The sequence below is a fragment of the Anolis carolinensis genome, chromosome 3 (genome assembly GCF_035594765.1).
Source record: "Anolis carolinensis isolate JA03-04 chromosome 3, rAnoCar3.1.pri, whole genome shotgun sequence".
NCBI classification, from domain to species: domain Eukaryota; kingdom Metazoa; phylum Chordata; class Lepidosauria; order Squamata; family Dactyloidae; genus Anolis; species Anolis carolinensis.
In genome coordinates this window covers 90,276,007-90,288,812 of record NC_085843.1, presented here as the reverse complement: position 1 = coordinate 90,288,812, position 12,806 = coordinate 90,276,007, and the positions used below count along the sequence as shown (strand labels likewise).

General features: G+C 38.4%; 1 protein-coding gene across 16 annotated transcripts in view; it reads right to left on the bottom strand.

The window, feature by feature from the left end:
* dmd (dystrophin) overlaps positions 1-12,806 on the bottom strand; it is a 1,684,732-nt gene that overhangs the window by 230,442 nt on the left and 1,441,484 nt on the right. For all 16 annotated transcript variants that reach the window (XR_010004953.1, XM_008107345.3, XM_016992722.2 and 13 more), the window contains 2 exons: positions 7,234-7,354; positions 6,211-6,479 (listed from right to left, as the gene is read on the bottom strand). Coding sequence is in view for 15 of the 16 variants with exons in the window: in XM_008107345.3 (XP_008105552.2) it covers positions 6,211-6,479; positions 7,234-7,354 (390 nt within the window). In the remaining variant the exon portion in view is untranslated. The remainder of the gene's footprint in view (positions 1-6,210; positions 6,480-7,233; positions 7,355-12,806) is intronic.

The following is a 12,806-nucleotide window of genomic DNA, read 5'->3' as shown; positions in this document are numbered from 1 at the left end:
CTGCACTTTCCTCCTCTTTCCCCCATATGATGGGGGAAAGGGCGGCGGGGCCACGTGCTTTGCTGCACATTGCTGCCCTTTCTCCCATCTGCAATATTGCAGAATATTGCAGTAGAATATTAGCATGGAGGATAAATTAATTTGTGAATTTTGTATTAAATTAGTCACCTCACCATTACAGCACAATGATATAGTAAAGAAAATGAAAGCAAGGCCATGCATAGATAATTCAGATAATTGGGAGTTATCAAACCGGGACAAATAGCAACACCATGATTACTGAACATAGCCAGGATAACCACCTACTAACCAGATCTACCCTCCAAACACCCTGGTCCCACCCCATTGCAAAAACATAACAAGAAAATATAGAGTAAAAGGGTTTTTTTAATTTTAAAAAAACCATTAAAGACCACAGGCATTTAAAGAAGTACTCTTAACTTGAAACTGGAGCAAAGAGGATCAGACTGAGGTAACAACAAATTGTTTTTTAAGTGTGGATTGATTCAAACAGTAACATCTGGAACATAAGCCCTCCTCATATGTTCCTCTCTAAGGGCAATCAACTCCAAGAAATCCTAACAGCTAGTAAACTGGCTGGGATTTCTAGGAGTTGTAGGCTAAAACACCTGGGGACCCACAGGTTGAGAACCACTGAGTTACCCAAATACATATCAGAAGTTCTTTTCTACAGTGTTCCTAATACCCCAAATGGAATGGCTTACCATTTGAAGTGCCATGTGTCACTGTCATGGTAAACTTTTAGGAAAGCCCTGAACATTTTTTTCTTTTATAAGACTACTTTTGTCAGTGTAATTGTTATTTAAAACATGCTGCTATCTGCATTTGCTTTTTATTGTTTTTTTCCTGAATTTACTAATTTCATTGATTTTATGGTATAGGACTTTTATTTGCTTATTTATTTATTTATTTATTTATTTATTTATTTATTTATTTATTTATATAGCCTCCCTTTCTCCAATGATGAGATTCATTGTATGGATTTTTATCACATAAAACACCCAGGGAAGACGTTTGCCTTTAAAAGGAAGCCTGGAAATATTTTAAAGAAATGTGGTAAGATAAATAAGTGAATATATTTTACAATATAATAAGGATATTTGATGTGGAGTAGCTATGGAATAAAGATTCCAGACAGCTCTGTTCTAATTATACTTTATAGTTCACATATCTCCAAACCAAACTAATTACTCTGTCAGCTTAATAAATTGATTTTATTTCACTAACTGACTTGCTTATATGCTGGAGCTACTTGACAGTTAGGTTTCTGCATACCTGATAGGTCCAGCAACAAAATAAGCTCACTGCATAGATAACAATGACACTGATGAAGTTGCTGATAAACCTGTTTCATTTAAATATGGATTGGAAAGCAACCTGTTTTTGAAAAAAGGATTTTAGAAGGATGAAGCTTGCCTTGTACTTTTATATATAGTTTGATTTTCATGGCCGATAAGTCTTTGCAAAAGCTTTTTTTTTTAAAAAAAAAACCCCTCTGTGATCAGATCAGAATATCTGGGAAATGCAACACTGCATGATTATATTAAACTTTACAATTATTTGGATAAACGATTCTAGGTAAGAGGCCTGTGGAAAACACTTGCCAACTATCTTGGAGAGCAGCTTGTAGTCCAAGTAGAGAATAATAATCGACATAGATCAAGGATTTGGTGTTTATATATTATACGTGAATCCCTGCAAAACCTGCACATATATACCTGTGTAAAAATGCATACAATGAATTTTGCTTCCATTTTTTTTAGTAATTGTCAGCTTTCCCAAGAAACCTTTAAACCTTTAGATAGTAATTATCTAAAGTGCTTTCCCCACATTAGATTATTGATATCGATGTTTTACTATTGATAAGTCTTATGATAATGTAGCATTATGGAATTCAGTGAGATAAGTTATCTCCTATAAGTTATCTAGGAAGCCTATATATATATATATATATATATATATATATATATATATATATATATATATATTCACATTACTTTTTATAATGGCAAGGGCAACAACTAAATTATTTTATTTATGGTCACCAAAGGAAGACAGTGTTTCAAGTCTTTCATCTGTATTAGGTTTATTACATGTCTTTGGATATCATTTCTCATCTTGATTTCTTCAACTAACTACCTGAAAGAGCTTTTATAATTGCAAATTAGTTAATCTCTACATTAAAATGAGCCTGAAAATATAATATATTATATGGAAAATACAGTGCGAAAGCAATAGAGAGTACAGACCAGATGAACAGGAGCCATCTAGATTAGGAAAAGAAAATAATTTCTCAATAACAGTATATTCCAAGACAGAAAAAAGCATTTTTGATTTCTGATTTTTCCTACTTATTTAAAAGCTAACCAGTATGTTGCAAATGTTTTAAACCCCCTTTTGGTCCAGTGCTGAACTCTGGAAAAAGATTAGAAGGGCAAAAAGCAATATTTATGGGAATATGACTCAGTTCACCCAGCACGCAAGCAAACACCGACTCAAAGATCATTACTACTAAACCCCCAACTCTGTTCTCAGTATGTCTATGCTGAGCTTCCAATAAAATCAGCAGGGTATGCCCATCTAAGGATAAAACTTAGCTTCATGTTATATATGGACAGATATATTAGGATTAAAAGCAAGAATAAAGCTGTCCAAGTTATAATATTTCAGAAGGAATCCTTTGAGTCACTGTGCTGTTTAGCCCTTTGGCTTAAGAGGGCAGATACAGCAATTTTTAAGTAACTATGCCTTCAAGGGAACTAAACTAAATTCCAAGAACTGTGGTTCAAAAATAAAAGTACTCAGTTTATCCAGACAATTCCATTAGCCCATATACAGTATCATTGGAAGGGACCACAAGAGCCATCTAGACCAACCTTCTGACATGCAGAAATTGATAGCTAAAGCCAGTATTATAATGTCTTTAGTGGTCTACACAGTATATGAATGTTAAACAGGAGGTAATGCTCCAGCACTGCCTTTTTTATTCCCAATTTTCCCATGTTGATGGAAAAGGTTTGCAAAGGAGCTGTAACCAGGGCCGTAGCCAGAAAAAATTTTCGGGAGGGGTTTTGAAAATTTCGGGGGGGGGGAGGGGTTGAACCCCTAGCACATACCCCTCCTCGCTACAAACCTGTCAATATCTGCTTGAGATAGTGCTTGGAGGGACTCTTAATGTTTTGCATCTCATAGACTTAGCATGGGGATTTGGTTAACCAGTTAAAATTCATGAGTAAACGAGATTTTTTTATAACTTGAAAAATTTCAGGGGGGGGGGTTGAACCCCTAACCCCCCCCCCCCTCGCTACAGGCCTGGCTGTAACCATGTTTGGATGAACATAGTTACAGAACCTTATGACGCTTCAAAGTCTGAAAAAGCAAAGAAAGCTGGGAATTGAGAGTGTGGAAGTGGGATATGAATCTATGTTAGTACCCACTTACAAATAACATTTTAAAAGCACTTTCCTTTAATCTGCATTATGTTTTCATTCAGTTTTACTTTTAGGTAGTTCTTTTTTGTGTCAGGAGCAACTTGAGAAACTGCAAGTTGCTTCTGGTGTGAGAGAATTGGCCATCTGCAAGGACGTTGTCCAGGGGATGCCCGGGTGTTTTTGATGATTTTACCATCCTTGTGGAAGGCTTTCATGTCCCCACATGGAGCTGGAGACGATAGAGGGAGCTTATCTACGCTCTCTCCAGGCTGGATTCGAACCAGCAATTTTCAGGTCAGCAACCCAATCTTCAAGTCATCAGTCCTGCTGGCACACGTATTTAACCCACTGCACCATCGGGAGCTCCTTAGGTAGTGGTGCATGATGGTAACTTCTCATGCTAGCAGTAATGCAATGCTAGAAAATATTACTTTGCAAAGCTTACTACACAGAAATACAATGCCATCTCCAGACTTCCCCATTCATTGGGCCACACACATACAGTGACTGCATACCTGTCTTTCAATATTAAATATGCACATCAGAGTTGGTAACCCTAACTGCAGTAGATATAAATGGAACTGCATTATTCTAGGGGAAAATATCTGACCATTTATCACATTTATCCTCTGGCTGCAACAACCTTCTTGGATCTCAAGCTGAAGAGACTGATTGAAATCCAAGCTTGAAATTGGTGGCCTTACAAAGGAAAGACTCAAATACAACTCAGCACAAGGACCAACTCAAAAGTATACCTGCAGCAATATCTGTCAACAGTATTATGTCCATACCTGTATTTACTTGAGTCTAATGTGCCACCAAATCTAATGTGCACCTCAAAACCCTGAAACCAAAAAAAAAAAATCTGCCAAATGTAATGCACAGCAGCAAAAAGTGTGTTCTTTGTAATTTGACCAAATAAGATATGTATTACAATTGCTGCATATTTTGAATTCCTTCTTTCAAAATAAAAGTGTTAGAACACCAAAGCTTCCAGCAATGGAAAAGAAAACCTTGGGGTGCATCTATGCTGTAGAGTGAATCCACTTTAATTGCCTTGGTTCAAAATGCTATAAAATTCCCGGGAGCAGAAATCTGACAAGGTTCTGACCCTTCTCTGCAAAAGAATTCTGGTGCCTCACCAAACAACAAATCCCAGGATTGCATATCATTGAGCCCTGTCCATTTAATTAGAGATGACATCGCTCTAAGACAGTGGTTCTCAACCTGGGGTCCCCAGATGTTTTTGGCCTTCAACTCCTAGAAATCCTAACAGCTGGTAAACTGGCTGGGATTTCTGGGAGTTGTAGGCCAAAAACATCTGGGGATCCCAGGTTGAGAACCACTGCTCTAAGAGGAGCTCAAGGTACAGCTCCTGAAGCACCTTATCCTTTTGTTTTGTCTCAGCACTAAGATTACTATATGATGCAAATATAATGTGCACCCCAATTTTGGCAAGGTAATTTAGCTCAAAAAGTGAGCATTAGATTCGATTAAATATGGTATTTCATAAAAACAAATTGAAGCATCATGGTGTAAATGTAAGTTGCTTTGCACAAGTTATCCATGGTATCCATTTATCCACTCTATTTTGGAAATGTAATAGCTTTAAGCCAATTAGAAACCATAAATGACCTGATCCACATTCTTTCAATAGCCTTAAATGTTGACATGAATATATGTAGGACATAATAAAATTCTAGCAAAGGTTGATAAGTGGTACAGGCCTCAAGACATCGCCATTTGGCAGCCTAATAAGTAACCATTGAGCCAATCATTCTAAATGTTTGCTCAGAACATGGCAGTTACCATTTTGAATCTTATATTCCATCAGAGAAAGGATTTATTCATCTTACAGGGGGAAAATTGGAATGGTGGATGTAACCTAGTTTGATTTCTTCATGTGAACATTTAGAATTTTACACCATTCATCTTAGTTCTGAATTTCACAGCATATAACTGTCCTGCTGGTGTGCAGGTTTGGGATGGCAAAAAAGCTCAGGTAGTGTCTTCATGGCAGAGCACTGCTTTTTTCCCCTGCAGGAGTCTGCTCAGCAGTGCACAGCAGTGAGGGAGGTGGGAATGCTAGCTAAGTAGCCATTGGGTTTGAAGGTCAACTGCATATATGGGTGTGTTTTCAGGTATGTTGGATTCCTTGTCAATTAGCACAACTTTTGGGGCAGTTGTTAACAAAGAAGTTCATTTGAGGAATTTAGGGGAGGGTGATGATGTTTTTGCTGGTCTAGCAGCTACTGCCTTTTCTGCACCCTCTGGTGATGGGGAACATGTGGGAGGCATCCGCTCTGGTGGATTCTTCCTGCCACCCAAAGGTTTTCAGCAGTGGACCAGAGTAAGTTCATTGATAAATCGGTGGGTTGATGCTTGGATCCAGTTAGGGCAAACCAAGTTTACAGCATGTCTAATTAAAGTTGTGGTCTTTTTCTTTCATTCTTTTGCAATCCTATATTATGTGCAGAGTGTTATTTTGGCAAAGTGGTTCTCACTTCTGAGTAGGCATTTGTGTATTGCTAGAATTTTGATTTCTATTTTTATCTTTATATTTCATTTTAACTACATTTAAGGGGTTCTCAAGAATTTTATAATTCCCATTTTGCAATGGATAAAATGTTTCTGTATTTTGCAATTAAAAAATATCCAGTGAGTCTTCTTCATTTTGCATGGGAGAAGGAAGTGAGGTATAGGAATGATAAGCATATCTTATTTTCAGCCATGATGATGAATGGAGCTGTATATTTACCTTGATTTTTTCCAAGTGATCTTGCAGAGAGTCAATCAGCAAATCCCCCACCGGCTGCCAAGACCCCTTGATAGCTTCAGCCTGACGTAGCTTCAAGTCCAACTCATCCATCGCTTCTTGAAGCTCTTGGAGTCTTTCAAGTGCTTCATCTATCTTTTTTTGCCAGTCAGCAGACTGCAGATTTAGTTTATCCCATTCTGTTTTGACCTCATCTGCTTGCCTTCGTAGAAGTCGAGTCACATTCTGGGCTCTTTCCCCAGGAGGCAGCTCTAAAAGTAAAAAAAGAAATAGTAAAGTAAAAGTAAAAAATGTGTTTGCACCCACACAGACAATGAGAATAATGTTTGAAAGCTGCCAGCTATCTTTCATGAGATCATAAATTTTAAAATACCTATACTATTAATGCCAACTGAACAAAAGTTAAAAATGGCACTGTCATTCTTGTTTTCTGTAGCCATGTTATGCAATTTTTCGTGTGCTGCTAAAATTATATCAGACTGTTAGTGCTTCTAAAGCTTCCTCATGTTGGGGACTGAAAGGTCTTCCTCACCTGTTACCATACCATTCTGCCATATTATTATCATAGTGTCTATTTTTCTGGAAACATAATGGATTAGGAGCCTCTATCAACAATGACGTTGAGTAGCATGGATTAGACTACTAGGGAATGCTAGTGAGAGCATTACTGTAAAGTATAAATCAGAAAATTAGCAAGTTGGTTCACCCACTTGCTTTCTGGAATAACATATATCATGCCCCAAGAAAAGAATTTTGAATCTGATTAGAAAAAGATTGGTGTGGAAGCATGGTAAATTTGCACAGAATTGTCGCCCCCTCCTTTTCAGTGTTATTCTCAAATATACAAATTATTTCTAAGTGCTTATGTCTCATACATCCCCCTCCCTGTCGACATTGAAGATTTAGCTTGTAAATGTGTACAACGGTGACAATAACAATTTATGGGTCTTTTAGTCATTGGTTATTGCTCTATTAATATGTTATTACAGTGCTACATTCAATTACCTCTAGACTCATGATAGAGTTTTTCTAGTCCTTCCAGAGGCTGCTCTGCTAGGAATATTCGCACTGTTTCAAGTGCACTTGAGATAACAGGTTCCTTAGCTTTCAATTCCCTCTTAAAGGCCTAGGAAATGAAACAATACAAATGTTAATTAGCATTCTACTTGTTGTTTTTGTCACCTTTTAATACATTGTTTCCTATGTCAATTCCAGTCCTGCTTCAGTGCTTCTACCCAACAAATGGATGAATAACAGACAGACAGACAGAAAGTTGAAATAATTTGCTTTTTTGTTTCTTCTACTATTATTGTTTTTGCCTTTGCTAAAAAGGAAAAGAAAGGAAGATCAATAATGGGAAATCTAAAATATCAACATGTGTGGAATTCCAAAAAAAAAAAAAAAGTGCAGGAAGTTTTTCTGATTAAGCTGTTTGCTGGGTTCCTTCTGTGACTAATACTGGACTCCATAAAACTCTAAAAAAGCTTGCTGAAAGGGACAAGGGGTTTAGTTGGCATTACACTGAACACTGCTGGCACAGCTAATGCTGCCCAAGAGGCAAACAATTTTATAAAATGTAATAGGTAATGCACAGTAATCCAGAACCATGACTTTGTTGTCGCTGACGACATGGTCACAAAATGTACTGCAAAATATGACCATATGAAAATTTCATTATAATTCGCAGGTAGACTTGAAGTATGATCCAAACAATAATATTGTTCAAAAGTGTTCAGTACCAAGTACAAACAAAAATGATAAACACAAAATAACAAATGTAAATATTTGTTTTTAAATAGTGATGGGATAAAAGAGAGAGGGGAAACATACAAGCTTACATCCAAAAACCAGTCCCACCTAGAGCGTATCCACTAAATTGGTTGCTGAATGATCAGTTACTACCTATATAAATCCAGTTGATTCAATGGGTCTTCTTTTGTTAGGTCTGACAAATGGATTCAGGCCAGAGGACAATGTCTGCATGTTGCCTCCATTTTCCATAGACAAGTGCAGAGCACAGGCGTCTCTTATTACCACTGAGATTTCCTACTAGGTTTCTTCAATTAGAAGGTGAGTGCACGACTTCTCCACCCACATGATGCTTACCAGGTGACACAAAGGGGAGAAAGAGGGGAAGTGGAGTACAGTCATTAGCCTGATTCTTTGGGGAAATGAAAACCAGAAGGAAATCATATACAGTAGAGTCTCACTTATCCAACATTCGCTTATCCAACATTCTGGATTATCCAATGCATTTTTGTAGTCAATGTTTTCAATACATCGTGATATTTTGGTGCTAAATTTGTAAATACAGTAATTACTACGTAGCATTACTGCCTATTGAACTACTTTTTCTGTCAAATTTGTTGTATAACATGATGTTTTCATGCTTAATGAGCTCAGGCTTGCCAGGGACATAAAAAACAACAAAAAAGGCTTTTTTGCTTACGTTGGTAGAAAAAGGAAGAACAAGGAGGTGATAGGGCCACTGCAAGGAGAAGATGGGGTGATGGTGACAAGGGACAGGGAAAAGGCAGAACTACTTAATGCCTTCTTTGCCTCGGTCTTCTCACAAAAAGAAAGCCATCTTCAACCTCAGCAACATGGAATAGACAAAGGATTGGGGGAAATCCAACCCCAAATAGGGAAACAAGTTGTCCAGGAACACCTGGCCTCTCTAAACGAATTCAAGTCCCCAGGGCCAGATCAGCTACATCCAAGAGTATTGAAGGAACTAGCGGAAGTTATTTCAGAACCATTGGCAATTATCTTCGAGAGTTCTTGGAGAACGGGAGAAGTCCCAGAAGATTGGAGGAGGGTGAATGTGGTCCCTATCTTCAAGAAGGGAAAAAAGAATGACCCAAACAATTACCGTCCGGTTAGCCTCACGTCGATACCAGGCAAGATTCTGTAAAAGATCATTAAAGAAGTGGTCTGTGAACACTTAGAAACAAATGCGGTCATTGCTAATAGTCAACACGGATTTACCAAAAACAAGTCATGCCAGACTAATCTGATCTCTTTTTTCGATAGAGTTACGAGTTGGGTCGATACAGGGAATGCTGTGGATGTAGCGTACCTGGATTTCAGTAAGGCCTTCGACAAAGTACCCCACAACCTTCTGGCAAACAAACTAGTAAAATGTGGGCTAGAGAAAACTACGGTTAGATGGATCTGTAACTGGCTAAGCGAATGAACCCAAAGGGTGCTCACTAATGCGTCATCTTCATCATGGAAAGAAGTGACAAGTGGAGTGCCGCAGGGCTCCGTCCTGGGCCCGGTTCTCTTCAACATCTTTATTAACGACTTAGACGAAGGGTTAGAAGGCACGATCATCAAGTTTGCAGACGACACCAAACTGGGAGGGATAGCTAACACTCCAGAAGACAGGAGCAGAATTCAAAACAATCTTGACAGACTAGAGAGATGGGCCGAAACTAACAAAATGAAGTTCAACAGGGACAAATGCAAGATACTTCACTTCCTCAGAAAAAATGGAATGCAAAGATACAGAATGGGGGACGCCTGGCTTGAAAGCAGTGTGTGCGAAAAAGACCTTGAAGTCGTCGTGGACAACAAGTTAAACATGAGCCAACAATGTGATGCGACAGCTAAAAAAGCCAATGGGATTCTGGCCTGCATCAATAGGGGTATAGCATCTAGGTGCAGGGAAGTCATGCTCCCCCTCTATTCTGCCTTGGTCAGACCACACCTGGAATACTGCGTCCAATTTTTGGCACCGCAGTTGAAGGGAGATGTTGACAAGCTGGAAAGCGTCCAGAGGAGGACGACTAAAATGATTAAGGGTCTGGAGAACAAGCCCTATGAGGAGCGGCTTAAAGAGCTCGGCATGTTTAGCCTGCAGAGGAGAAGGCTGAGAGGAGACATGATAGCCATGTACAAATATGTGAGGGGAAGTCATAGGGAGGAGGGAGCAAGCTTGTTTTCTGCTGCCCTGCTGCCCTGCATGTTCAGGAGATTCCACCTGAACATCAGGAAGAACTTCCTCACTGTGAGGGCTGTTCGACAGTGGAACTCTCTCCCCCGGGCCGTGGTGGAGGCTCCTTCTTTGGAGGCTTTTAAGCAGAGGCTGGATGGCCATATGTCGGGGGTGCTTTGAATGCGATTTCCTGCTTCTTAGTGGGGGGTTGGACTGGATGGCCCATGAGGTCTCTTCCAACTCTACTATTCTATGATTCTATGATTCTAATTTGTAAAATCATAACCTAATTTGATGTTTAATAGGCTTCTTCTTAATCTCTCCTTATTATCCAACATATTCGCTTATCCAACGTTCTGCTGGCCCGTTTATGTTGGATAAGTGAGACTCTACTGTATGTATGTGTGTAGATTGAGGAACGGGTGTAAACTGATTGACATGCTAACAAGAACTGCATGAGTAATCTGGTCTCCTACTCATGTGCTTCTGATCTGAAATGTTCTATCTCTGTAATAAACCTCTTTTTGGTTGGAGTAAAACTTCTTCTTGCCATCAATCTGCTGCATTGCATTTCACTAACCATGGCCAAATTATTTATTTATGTACTTTATTCATAGCCCCCCTTTTCCCTGTGGGGACTCAAAGCAGTGAACAATTTCACACTTTGGTCACAATTTAAAACAAAGTGTACACAAAAATAAAAAAACAATTTGGATTTAAATTAGAACACAGTTAAAATATAATAAATACATTTAAAATAGCATTTCAATCTCACAATCCCCCCACAGTCCCACACGTTCCCAGCAAGCTTTTTTTGTTTTCCTACACTGAGTATAAAGGATGAGGAAAGGTGTGTGGTTATTGGACCATCGCTGCTTTTATTTCTATTTTAATTAATGCCAATAATATATTTTAATAAAACGTTAGTTTGAAAAAAAAAGCAGACTGCAGGATTTAATATGCCAATATAAGAATACCTATTAGGCTTAATCCATAGGAAACTCAAAGGCTGCAATTTTCTGAGGCATGCAGGAATTTTCTATTAAAATCTATGGGAGAGGATGGAGCACTGTATGATCTAGAGCTTTATCTGTTACAGCCAGTAATGAAAACTCTTGCTAGAACAATGTCTAATATGTCTCTTAAGTTACCGTAAAACTAACGTTAGTCTGAAATGGAATAAACCCATTGAAAAGAATGAGATTGGTTATTTATGTCTTATGTAAATTCATAAATTCATAAAACTTTCAGTTGGTTTCCTTGAGTTGGAATTAATGGAAGAAGAAAACTGCCTTGCGTCTTTTACCTTTATAGCAACTATGGCTCTTATCTCTGTGATCTCACACACCACAGTAGTACTAGCACTTCTCACAAGCAGGGCTCTAGCCAAGGGGGGGGGCGGTTAGGTGTTCAAATCCCCCATTTTTTTCAAGTTTTTTTTTTTAAAAAAAACCTGGTTTACTCATGTATTTTAACTGATTAACCAAATCCCCACTGAAGTTTATCTGTCTTGAGTGTCCACAGAAGTTTATCAATGGAGCTTGATTTCTAAATTATTTTTCATTATGGAACTACCCTTCATGATTTGCTTTAAAAAGTTTCAAACCGCCGTTGAAATTTTTTTCTGGCTACCGCCCTGCTCACAAGTATTCCATTCTTCATATAACCTGTTAACATTTTCTTTTTGTGTGCATACAGAAGCACAATGTGCAGTACACTTGCTAGGAAGGCAAACCAAATTAATAAAAGCCTAAAAGAGGAGAGTGTATATTTGGTTGACATACAGCCAAAATGAGATATTTATGTCCCAAATAGTAAACAAGTGCATATATTCTTTCTACATTTTTTTTTATTTTGGGTGTTATGTGAAGTGGATTCTACTAAGCTATTACATGGAAATGGGTCAAGAACCTGAATCTGTCAAAACCTGGTGTAGAAGCTGCTGCCTATTCTTACAATGGAATAATAGGACAAATCCCTTACTTTAAAATAGAAATGCTGTGATTAGAGCACCCATCTAGTTCTTGTACTAAGAGACATAATTTTAATGTTAAACCATTGCTATAAAAACTATCTAGTAGGCTTGTGCATTCCAGATAAACCTTTGATATCTTTCAGCAACCTGGATTTTGGTGGAGGCCTCGATCCATTTTTCGGGAGGACAGAAATTAGTTTTCAATCTAAAAAGCCAAAATATTAGTTTTCAATCCGAACCATTGGTGGCAATGGGGGGGAGGGGTAGCGGCTTTCCAGGTTTAAGATAAGGGCTTAAGAAAAACCCCTTCCTGAAATCTCTTTCCTTCTGAATTTAGAGGAGACCCAGGTTTAAGGCAAGAGCTTAAGAAACACCCCTTTCTGCGATCCTTTTCCTTCTGTATTTAGAGGAAACCTGGGTTTAAGGCAAGAGCTGAAGAAATCACCATTTCTGGGATCCTTTCCCTTCTAATGGCTGCCTCCTTCCCCGTAACCTAAAAAAACCAAGAGCAGCTGGGTTTTCGACAGATGGTATTCTGTTGTGGCCAAAAAAAATGTTGGCGAAACCCATGTTGTTACGGTTGTCCAAACCAACTGTATCAACACACCCATCCAAAGACTTTTAAAAAATGGATCTCTGCACAAGCCTACTATCTAGGGTGAA